The sequence below is a fragment of the Hyaena hyaena genome, unplaced genomic scaffold (assembly GCF_003009895.1).
Source record: "Hyaena hyaena isolate Hyena2069 unplaced genomic scaffold, ASM300989v1 scaffold_15, whole genome shotgun sequence".
Classification (NCBI taxonomy): Eukaryota; Metazoa; Chordata; class Mammalia; order Carnivora; family Hyaenidae; genus Hyaena; species Hyaena hyaena.
Window position 1 is genome coordinate 3,658,735 of NW_024080647.1, and position 12,083 is coordinate 3,670,817.

Consider the following 12,083-nt stretch of genomic DNA (forward strand, 5'->3'; position numbering starts at 1 on the left):
TTAAAGAAAAAAAGGAAAAACAAGAAAGTCACTCTGTTGTTAAATGCACAAATAAGGTTTCTTTTCTTTCAAAATTTCCATACAGTGCTGATACTGAAGGAGTGCCAGTTTTCAAGGAGATGGGGGGAAGGGACAATGAAGTAAGGCACATGTCTATCCATGGGACTTTAGGGGCGGAAATCGTACAGAAACTTTGGGCAGGTTGAAGGCCAGCACTTGAAATCTGGAAGTGCAATAGGAGAAAAGATGGCGAGAGGTAGAATGAAAGTATAGAAAGAAAGAAAAAGTATAGGAAGAGATGTGGAAAAGTAGAATTAGGAAACTCCTTGAAGGCAGAGGCTATTGCTTTCATCAGTGTTGTCTATCACCAGCTTCTAGAATAGTGTCAGATCTGAATAAGTACTTACGAAAATATCATGAATGAATTAATGAAACACTTACTTGGTAAACTTCTGATTTTACTTAAGGCCCTGTTGGTTTTGGTTATTGGTTACTAGATTCAAATCGTCTACATTATCTATGTCTGTTCTACATTCAGCAACTACAGGCAATATTTAAGGTATCGAGGTTCAGAAAGTTGATTCTGAATTATAGAAAAAAGATCTTACATTTAGTATAACACGCTTCAGGGATTTATTTTTTTATTTTTATTTTTTTATATTGTTTTTATTTTAGAGAAAAAGTGTGTATGAGTGTGCAGGCCGGGGGGAGGGGCAGAGGGAGAGAGAGAAAATCTTAATCAGGCTCCAGGCTTAGCACAGAGCCTGACCCAGAGCTCTATCCCGTGACGCTGGGATCATGACCTGAGTCCAAATCTAGATTTGGAGGCTCAACCAACTGAGCCACACAGGTGCCCCTGCTTGAGGGTTTTAAAGTGAACTATTCACTCATCTAGCTTAAATATTTTTTTCATGTATTTCTCCAAGTTTTGTCTTTTAATTTGGGTTAACTTTTTACATAAGTTCTTTTTTTAATTTAAATTCAAGTTAGATAACATACAGTGTAGTCTTGGCTTGAGTAGAACCCAGTGATTTATGTCTTACATATAACACCCAGTGTTCATCCCAAAAAGTGCCCTCCTTCATGCCCATCACCCATTTAAACCCACCACCCCATCCACCTCCCCTACAACAACCCTCAGTTTGTTCTCTGTGTTTAAGAGTCTAGTATGGTTTGCCTCCTCTCTGTTTTTATCTTATTTTTCCTTTCCTTCCCCTATATTCATCTGTTGTGTTTCTCAAACTACACATATGAGTGAAATCATATAACATTGTCTTTCTCTGACTTATTTCACTTAGCATAATACGCTCTAGTTCTGTCCACATAGTTGCAAATGGCAAGATTTCATTCTTTTCATCACCAAGTAGTATTCCATTGCATACATATATGCAATATATATATATATCACATATATATCAATATATATATCACATATATGTCTATATATATATATCACATCTTCTTTATCCATTCATCAGTCAATGGACATTTGAACTCTTTCTATAATTTGGCTATTGTTGGGGCACCTGGGTGGCTCAGTTGGATAAGCATCTGACTTCAGCTCAGGCCATGGTCTCACAGTTTGTGGGTTTGAGCCCCACGTCGGGCTCTGTGCTAACAGCTAGCTCAGAGGCTGGAGCCTGCTTCAGATTCTGTGTTTATGTCTCTTTCTGACCCTCCCCTACTCTCTCTCTTTCTAAAATAAATAAAACATTAAAAAAAAAGACAAACTATAATTTGGCTATTGTTGATAGCACTTGTATAAACATTGGGGTGCATGTGCCTCTTCGAATCAGCATTTTTGTATCCTTTGTGTAAATACCTAGTAGTGCAATTGCTGGGTCATAGGGTAGTTCTGTTTCTAATTTTTTGAGGAACCTTCATACTGTTTTCCTGAATGGCTGCATTAGTTTGCACAAATAACTTTTTTAAGCACCTGCCTGTCCTACTTTAAATACTGGCTGGGAATGTAAAAATGGGGTAGTAGTTACAGTGTATAGTTCTATTTGATGGGATATTATATAGCCCCTTAATATAATTATGAAGATTGTAGCAATTTAGAAAAATACTTATTAAATAACTATACAAATATTGATAGTCTATATTGTAATTATACATAAGGGTTTGAAGGATGTTTTTTTGGGGATACCTGGGTCACTCGGTCGGTTGAGCATCTGACTTTGGCTCAGGTCATGATCTCACAGCTGATGAGTTTGAGTCCTGCTTCAGGCTCACTGCTGTCAGTGCAGAGCTCACTTCGGATCCTCTGTCCCGCTAGCTCCCTGCCCCTCCCCCACTTGCACACACACGGTCTTTGTCTCTCAAAAATAATTAAACGTTAAGAAAAGAGGATGTTTTCTGTTCTGAAAGAAAGCTAGGAAACATTGTCAAATATAAACCAGAATTATTATTATGAATGGAATTGTTCAATTTCTTTTCCTTTCAGTTATTTTGTACAGTTCATAAAGTTTAAATGAAAATCCAAATAAACTTAAGTTCATAAACAAATATGATGAATATGTATCAACCAGAAAGAGGAAATAGTGTTTGTCAAAGAGGAAGGAGCAAAACTAAATTTGTAACACAGCAGATAGGTTACCATCGTTGGAAGAAAAATGAGAGATGAATTAGGAACGATGGAAATGAGGGTCTCTGGTTTTGGTAATATAAGAAAGGATGAGCTAGAATACATCCTTAATTGTGGAATTACTTTAAAAAAAAAAAAGAAAGTTGCTTCTAGCTTATTTATGTAAATGAACTGTAGTGAGGGGTAGTTGAATTGGTCCATTGTGTTATTGACCATTTTCATATGTAAGTCTTGAGTTTGTGAATATTTATCATTCCTTATCTGAAAGACTTTTGTTCCTTTTGCCATTTCAGTAATTGTTTATAATTTTGCAAAACCATGCTCATCTTTTTTGTTTTTCATATATCTTTAAAATATTATCCCCTGGGGCACCTGGGTGGCTCAGTCAGTTAAGCATCCGACTTCAGCTCAGATCATGATCTCACGGTTCATGGGTTCGAGCCCCACGTTGGGCTCTGTGCCGACAGCTAGCTCAGAGCCTGGAACCTCTTTAAGATTCTGTGTCTCCCTCTCTCTCTGAGCCTCCCGTGTTTATGCTGTCTCTCTCTCAGAAATAAATAAAATATTAAATAAATAAACAATAAATAAAATATTATCCATGATTTCCACTCTTATATTTTCTTGTCCTCAGAGTTAGCCTAGGTAGCAAATGCTTAACCACTTTGACCTACTGGAGTGATAGAAGAAATAAAAAAGAACCTGAATTGATTGGGTAGATATTTAAAGGGAGGAAAACAGGGACACCTGGGTGGCTCGGTTAGGCGTCTGGAGTTCAAGCCCTGTGAGTTCGAGTCCTGTGCTGACAGCTCGGAGCCTGGAGCCTGCTTCGGATTCTGTCTCCCTCTCTCTCTGCCCCTCCCCTGATTGCACTCTGCCTTTCTCTCTCAAAAATAAATAAACATTAAAAAATAATAATAATAAAGGGAGAAAAACAAACCAGTCCTCATTACTGAATTGCTCCATTACCCATTGCTGAATGGGTAAGAGCTTTCTTATAATAATGATTTCTTAATTTAGTTCTCATATACCTTTTAGGAATAGAGAGCACATCCTTCTTGTTTGCTGTTCTCAAAGAAAATAGATGTACATTTAACTGAAATACTAGATGAGCAGGTATCTGAAATTTTAAGAGGATGGCTATAAACATTTTATAAACTAACTCCTTAAGCTACCTATATCATGTTGAACAAAGAAGAATTATAAAACAATGATTGGTTAATGACATAGTATTATCATTACTCCAGCTTGAGTAAAGTTATATCAGGGTTTTTCCATTACTGTGATTATTTACAGAACTGTTAGATCAATTGCTTATTTTGTGTGGCTCCCAATTTAAATGCATTTAAAGACATTTACCTACAGAGGGAAAAAAAGAAAAGGAACTTACCTATGTGCCTTCTAATTGTTTGGGAGGATTTTGCTCTCATGTACTACACTAAAAGTCCAAGTTTTGTGTGTAACTAGGAATGCTTTTGGGAACTACCCAAGGAACTATGGGTAGTTCTTGGCAACACAAGGCATTTTGTCTTAATATGTATGTAGTATTTTTCATGAGGATTGTAATTTTTACATACCAGTGGAAGTCTCTTGCCTAAATGGAATTGTCAGAAAATACTGTTGTGGGATACTTGAGTGACTCAGTCAGTTAAGCATCCAACTTCAGCTCAGATCTGATCTCCCAGTTCGTGGGTTCGAGCCCCATGTCGGACTCTGTGCTGACAGCTTGGAGCCTGGAGCCTGCTTTGGATTCTGTGTTTCCCTCTTTCTCTGCCCTTCCCCTGCTTATCCTCTGTCAAATAGAAGTAAAGAAAATACTGTTGTTCACTTCTACATTAAAGATTTTCAGTATTTTCTTTGCATTGTAATTTTTAACAATGCCTTCCCTCTAGGTTCAAAACCTCGAACTTACTTTGATAGCAGTTGATTTAAAATAAAAAGTAGAGGTGCGTTTTAAATATTGTAGACTTTATAGACTTCTTTTTTTGAGTGAATTAAAACGCATTTAGATCTTGTAAGAAGTCACCTGTAATATTGCCAACTGTTCTTGGCATTATCTACTTGGTCAGCAGTGCCTTAAAATATTTTTTCCCTTCCTATCCACTTTCCCCAAATAAGTAAATGGAAAACAACATCAAGGCAAGAGAACTGGAGGGATACATCATTTTCTTTTCTGTTAATAAATGTAAGAGGATTTTATCACCACTTAAAGTTGATTATTTTCTTATATGTATTGATGAAGAAGAATTTGTTCCCCTTTAGTAGTTAACTGTAGTCAGTGAATGAGTTCAAATCATTAAAATTTGTGAGTCAGGAAGATGTAACAAAATGATGTTTTGATACAAATTTCTCTCACATATCTGCTTATTAGTATAATAGCTGTTTTTATTTCCAACATCTAAGGTAGTAGCTTTCAAAAGAACTTATTAAATATATGTACGTTTTCATGATAGTACTGTTCTCATTCTCTTTCCCTTCTTTCCGCATAGCAATACATAAAACTATATAGTATGCCATAGTGACTCTATGCTTTAGTTTAAATAACACAAAGAAGGGTACCTGGCTGGCTCAATTGGAAGAGCATGCGACTTGCTTGATCTTGGAGTCATGAGTTCAAGGCCCATGTTGGGTGTAGAGATTACTTTAAAAAAAAAAAAAAAACAACTTAAATAACATGACGTTAGAGTCTAGGGAAATGGAGAGTATTTAAATGTCTTCATTATAATGAAAGGAAGGTGTTTTACCAAGGTATTTTTAATATTTGTATCTATCATGAGCTTATAGCTTAAAATTCATGCACACATAAAAGCAAATAAACATATATAGAGGCTTGGTTATGTAACTTTTGACTAGCAATTCTACTTTAATAAATTTATTCTGAAGAAATATTAAGAGTTGTAGCCAGGGTGCCTGGTTGGCTCAGTCATTAAGCATCTGATTTTGGCTAAGGTCATAATCTCAAGGTTCATAAACTCGAGCCCCACTTCAGCTAAAAACACAAGCCCCTCTTTGGGTGAGCCTCGCCCCTTTCTCTCTCCCTCAATCTTTCTCCTACTCCCTCTCTTCTGTCCCTTCTGGGATTCTCTCTCTCCCTCTCTCTCTCTCTCTCTCTCTGCCCCTTGTTCACTTGTGCCCTCCCTCTCTTAAAAAAAAAAAAAAAAGAATTGTAGTCAGAGGTTTATTTTCAAGATTATTCATCATAGCTTTTAAAAATATTAGCAAAGTAAGTAGAAGTAAAAGTGATCAACAATAAGGAAATAGCTAAATAATGTTATATTCATTAAAAAAGAAATACTATGCAGGGGCACCTGGGTGGCTCAGTCGGTTAAGCATCCAGTTTCAGCCCACATCATGATCTCACAGCTTGTGAGTTCAAGCCCCATGTCAGGCTCTATGCTGACAGCTCAAAGCCTGGAGCCTGCTTCAGATTCTGTGTCTTCCTCTCTCTCTGCCACTCTCCCCGTCATGTTCTCTCTGTCTCTCAAAAATAAATAAATGTTAAAAAAATTTAATACTTTGCAGTCATTAAAAAATATTTTCAGGGGCACCTGGGTGGCTCAGTCAGTTAAGCGTCTGACTTCAGCTTCGGTCATGATCTCACGGTTCGTGGGTTCGAGCCCTGCATCGGGCTCTGTGCTGACAGCTAGCTCAGAGCCTGGAGCCTGCTTCGGATTCTGTGTCTCCCTCTCTCTCTGACCCTCCCCTGCTCATGCTGTCTCTATCACTCTCTCAAAAATAAATAAAATATTTAAAAAAATATTTTCAAAGACTAATGAAATGAAAAAAAAGGTTTAATACGAAAGTGCTTTTTTAAAAAAGATGCTTTTGTCCTTCATTTTAGAAATAGATAGGGGGCGCCTGGGTGGTTCAGTCGGTTAAGCATCTGACTTCGGCTCAGGTCATGATCTCATAGTTTGTGGGTTCGAGCCCCACATTGGGCTCTGTGCTGACAGCTAGCTCAGAGCCTGGAGCCTTTCTTCTGATTCTGTGTCTCCCTCTCTCTCTGACCCTTCCCTGATCATGCTGTCTCTCTCTCTCTCTCTCTCTCAGAAATAAATTTTTAAAAAACATTAAAAAATTTTTAGAAATGGATAGATGATCAACTGGGTAAAACTACTTGTTTTTCATGGAGCACCTGTTACATGTAGTGAGCTGACAGGGACTACTCAGTGTTTAACAGAATCTTCTCAGGAGACAAGTTATTACTTCCTCTTTACTGTCAGGCCAGGAGCTATTTCTGAAGTTTAAGCCCTTTATTTTGTGCAGAAATCTTAATGTGTAAGGGAATCGCTACATAGGAATCATATACATATAAATAAAGGAAGTAGGAACATTTGATCCTTCTTTAGGTTTGTTTTCTAAGCAAACAGTGAGAATATTTACAGAGTGTATTTGAGCAATGGATACCGATTCCAAGAAATGTGGCATGAATTCCAAAAACTCATTGCATTAGCAATAAAGGAAATTTGGTAAGTTTTGGGATTCTGATGAAAATGGTGATAATTATATTGTAAACAAATATACTCCATTATAAATTGTCCTCAGTTATTTTAAAATCTACAAAGGGAAGTTATGTAGCACTTTCTAAAGCATGTTTTGAGGTTTTTTTTCTAGTTTTTAAGTGGGAAAATAGGGTTCCCAGTTGTTCAAGTAGATTTGGGAAATCCTGGGCTAAGCAAAGTTAATAAGCAGAGGACTCCTGAGGCATAAATATTTTTATATATTTTATTATAAATATATGAAAGAAACATGAAGTGTATATACCTAATTTATTTGAACATGGAATCCTTTCTTTGCATTTATTGGAACCTAGTTTAACATGAGATGTATGTTGGAAAATATCTGCTCTGTATATTAAACTTTTTTCTTATAAGTGTTATATAAGCAATGACAGTACTCTGGGGAGTGTATTCTCCTAGTTAAAGACACAAACAAGGTTTAAATGACACCTGAAGGAGATTTTGCTATTAAAGTGTTTGCAAACACATAATGAGATTTTACTTTGCGTATTTTTTTCTTTGAATTTGTTATAAGCATGCATTACTGTTGACATCTCTGCCGTACTTTTATTATTTGAACTTCCTCTGTTTGTTGTATCTGCTTAGACTCATTCAGTGTGGATTTTTCTTTGTATGTTTTTATAGTTTTAGAATAGGAGGTCATCTTCAGCTGGGCTTTATCTGTGGAAAACCTGGGTTTAGAGTGTTCCCTACTAGAACTGTTTTGTATTTGCTTCCCCTGGGGTACCACTAGCCTGGGAACACAGTTATTGTTAGTATCTGTTTGGAGCTTCTTGGGTCCATGGAGATGGACTTCATATCCAAGTATGAGTAGGCCTGTTGTTATACATTCACATAGAAGACTTTTTACCTCCTCCCCTGCAAAAGCTGGGCCCATCTCACTGTACCAGCGGATGAATTTTTTAAATCCACTCTAACTGGGGATATAGTCCTTTGAGACTCTTGGCTTTATGCAGATGTTTCAGTTCTAAATCCCTATCTTAAGTGGTCCTAAAGCCTTATCTTCTGTCCCTGTAATACCTTTTAAAACACAAACCCCTTGACTACTGAGGAGAGGAGATCAGCACACTTCCCCCACCCATTATCAGCTTATACACTGCGCTCTGGTCTTTGGTTTTCTCAGTGTTTTGGGGCCCTGGGGATTTCATTTTCACAGGTTAGTCTATGTATTTACAAGGATGTGTTTTGTTGTTTGTACTGTCTAATTAGGTAATCCAGGCTTCCACGTTGTTAAAAATGGAAATTCATGTATTCAGAAATTCTTTATATTCAGAAAATAGTGCCAAATCCATTCCTCTTTTTTAAAGAGGTCACATATTTTACATATTAAAATGAAATGTAAAACAGTACTGTGTTTATCAGGGAAGTAGTGTTCTTTTTATAGTTTTCCATTTTTATTTACACACAAACCACTTCTGTTTATTTATTTATTAGAGAATATTAGTCTTTCACTTTCTTTTTAGATGTAACCTTCTGTAATGGAAGATGATTGAAGATAAGGGGCCTCGTGTTGCTGACTACTTTGTTGTAGCAGGATTAACTGATGTTTCAAAGCCTCTGGAAGAAGAAATTCACTTCAATGATGCCTGTCATAAAGTAGCTAAACCAAAAGAACCTATCACAGATGTTGCAGTTATTATTAAATCTCTTGGGGAGGAAGTGCCACGGGATTATATATGTATTGATGTTACTCCAACTGGATTGTCAGCTGATCTCAATAATGGAAGTCTTGTGGGGCCACAGATTTACCTTTGCTACAGAAGAGGAAGAGATAAACCTCCACTTACAGATCTGGGGTAAGGTATTTATTTATTTTTTAAAGAATTGTTATTGATCCAAATAATATTCCTTATAGATTTTGAAGTTCACTGTTCAATTCATTCATTAATAAGGATGTGGCAGCTTTAGAAAAATAGGGACATGTTTAGAATCTTGTGTTCTCTTTCTGTGTTCCTTATACCATATGAGTGTCCCTTTGTTCTGCAGGTTCCCAGTACTTTCATCTTCCCAGAGTTTCTTTCTGTCAAAGGTAGGGGAGAGACTTTGAAACTTCTACAGTAAAGTACCAGAAAACTAGTGTTTGTCCTGACCGTAAACATTTTAATCATTTTAAAAATACTAGAAAAGGATGGCTTTTGAGCATCAGTTGTAATGATCACTGTAGGTGGATGCTTAAGTCTGTAAGCTTCAAACAAGGATCTTGAGGTAAATTAGTGCTCTACTTAGGATATGATACTGAACTTAGGGCTTCTTTCCCCCATAACAGTTTTACGGAGATAGAATTCATACATATACCATGACATTTACTGATTTAAATTGTACAATCCAGTAGTTTTTAGTATAGTTTATAGAGTTGTGCAACCATCACCACAGTAAATTTCAGAACATTTTTATTATGCTCTAGAGAGAAATCCTGTACTCATTTTAGCTGCTGTCCCATGCTGCCTAATCCCCTCAGCTGAAGGCAATGCTTATTCTCCTTTCTGTCTCTGTGGATTTGCCTACTCTGGACATTTTATATAAATGGAATCATATTCTGAGGCAAAAAAAATAATACTTTTTGTGCCTGGCTTCTTTCACTTAGCATTATGTTTTCTAGGTTTATTCATGTTGTAGTATGTGTTAGTACTTCATTCCCTTACATGGCTGACTAATGTTCCATTTATGGATGCACCATAAATTGTTTGTTTTCATAATTTATTCATCAGTTTGATGGACATGTGGGTTATTCCCACTTTTTGGTTAATATGAATAATGCTGCTGGAAATAATCATATATACATTTTTATATGGACATATGTTTTCATTTCCCTTATATATACTTAAGAGTACAATTGCTGGGTCATTTGATAACTCTGTTTAATCTTTTTAGGAACTGCCAACTGTCTTCCCAAAAAGCTACACTACTTTGCATTCCCACTGGCAGTGTACGAAGGTTCCAGTGTGTCCACATCCTACCCAACATTTTGTATTGTCGTTTTGATTGTGGCTTTCCTAGTGGTACCTCATTGTAGTCTTGATTTGCATTCACTTGATGGCTAATAATGTTGAGCATTTTTTCACATACTTATTGGCCACCTGTAAATCCTTTGAGAAATATCTGTTTAGAGTCCTTTACCCATTTTTTAATTGGCTTATCTTTTTATTCTTGAGCTTTGAGAGTCTTTTACATATTCTAGATACAAGTCCCTTATCAGATATATAATTTACAAATATTTTCTCCCATTCTGTGGGTTGTCTTTTCACTTTCTTTATAGTATCTTTTGAAGCTGAAAAGTTTTTAATTTTATAATAATTTCTTTTCTTTTTAATGTTTTTTTTTTTTTTTTTTCTGATAGAGAGAGAGCGTGAGCAGAGGAGAGTCAGAGAGAGAGGGAGATGCAGAATCTGAAGCAGGCTCCAGGCTTTGAGCTAGCTGTCAGCACAGAGCCTGACACAGGGCTTGAACCCACAAACTGTGAAATCATGACTTGAGCCGAAGTCAGAGGCTTAACTGACTGAGCCACCAGGCGCCCCAAAAGCTTTTAATTTTGATCAAATCTGATTTGCCTATTTTTTCTTTGGTTGCTTGTGTTTTGGCATCCTGTTTAAGAAGGCTTTTACTAATTCTAAGTCATGAGGATTTACATCTAAGTTTTTGTCTAAGAGTTGTATACATTTAGACTTTATATTTCAATCTTTGGTCTGTTTTCACTCAGTTATTGTATATGGTTGAGGAAGAGATCGGCCTCAGTATTTTGCTTATGGATATCCAGTTGTCCTAGCACCATCTGTTGAGGAGGTGATTCTTTCCCCATTTTCAGAAACTAATAGGCCATAGATGTATGGGTTTATTTCTGGACTTGCAATTCTATTTTATTTGTCAGCATATCTGTATTTGTGCCAGTACATAGTTTTGATTAAGTTTTTAGATTGGAAGTATGAATCTTCCAGCTATGTTCTTTTTCAAGATTGTTTTGGCCATTCTAGATCCCTTGAGTTTTCATATGAATTTTAGGATCAGCTCATCAATTTTTGCAAAGATTGGGGCTCTTTTTATTTTTTTTATTTTTTACAAATAGTTTATTGTCAAGTTGGTTTCCATATAACACCCAGTGCTCATCCCAACAAGTGAGATTGGAGCTCTTTTTTTTTTTTTTTTTTTTTATTTCTAGGAGAGAGAGAGACCGTGTGAGCAGGGGAGGGTCAGAGAGAGAGGGAGANTTTTTTTTTTTTTTTTTTTTATTTCTAGGAGAGAGAGAGACCGTGTGAGCAGGGGAGGGTCAGAGAGAGAGGGAGAGAGAGACCGTGTGAGCAGGGGAGGGTCAGAGAGAGAGGGAGATACAGACTCTGAAATAGCTGGCGGTCAGCACAGAGCCCGACGCGGGACTCGAACCCACGAACCTCGAGATCGTGACCTAAGCAAAAGTTGGACGCTTAACCGACTAAGCCACCCAGGCGCCCCAATTGGGGCTCTTTTTAAAAGATGAGTATTTAGGGCACCTGGGTGCCTCAGTCGGTTAAGCCTCTGATTTCAGTTCATGTCATGATCTCATGGTTCATGAGGTTGAGCCCCGTGTTGGGCTCTGTGCTGGCAGCTCAGAGCCTGGAGTCTGCTTCAGATTCTGTGTCTCCCTCCCCTCTCTCTACTCCACCCCCACTCACACTCTTGTCTCTCTCAAAAATAAATAAACATTAAAAATTTTTTTTAACAATGAATATTTGTGTGTGTATATATATACATATATATATATCTTCACATTTATATATATCTCTTTTACATATATATGTAGTTTATATTTTTTAAAAAGAACCCAAATCTTTGCAGAAGTTGACATTATATACATTATATAATATATATTACATATACAAAGGGAGAATATATAAATGTAAAGATGTATAAAATAGATATATTCATATATACATGGAGCAAAGGAGGAACAGAACTTTAAAGGTAAAAAAATAAGATTCCCACTGAAAAACTGAAAGCAAAAGGCCAAA

The 12,083-nt window shown here is 36.6% G+C and overlaps 1 protein-coding gene across 4 annotated transcripts in view; it reads left to right on the forward strand.

Annotated features, from left to right (window-relative positions):
• The window catches only part of DENND4A (DENN domain containing 4A), a 134,270-nt gene that overhangs the window by 28,217 nt on the left and 93,970 nt on the right, over positions 1 to 12,083 (forward strand). For all 4 annotated transcript variants that reach the window (XM_039219145.1, XM_039219153.1, XM_039219160.1 and 1 more), the window contains exon 3: positions 8,568 to 8,900. In XM_039219145.1, coding sequence (XP_039075076.1) covers positions 8,590 to 8,900 — 311 coding nt within the window. In that variant the 5' untranslated portion in view covers positions 8,568 to 8,589. The remainder of the gene's footprint in view (positions 1 to 8,567; positions 8,901 to 12,083) is intronic.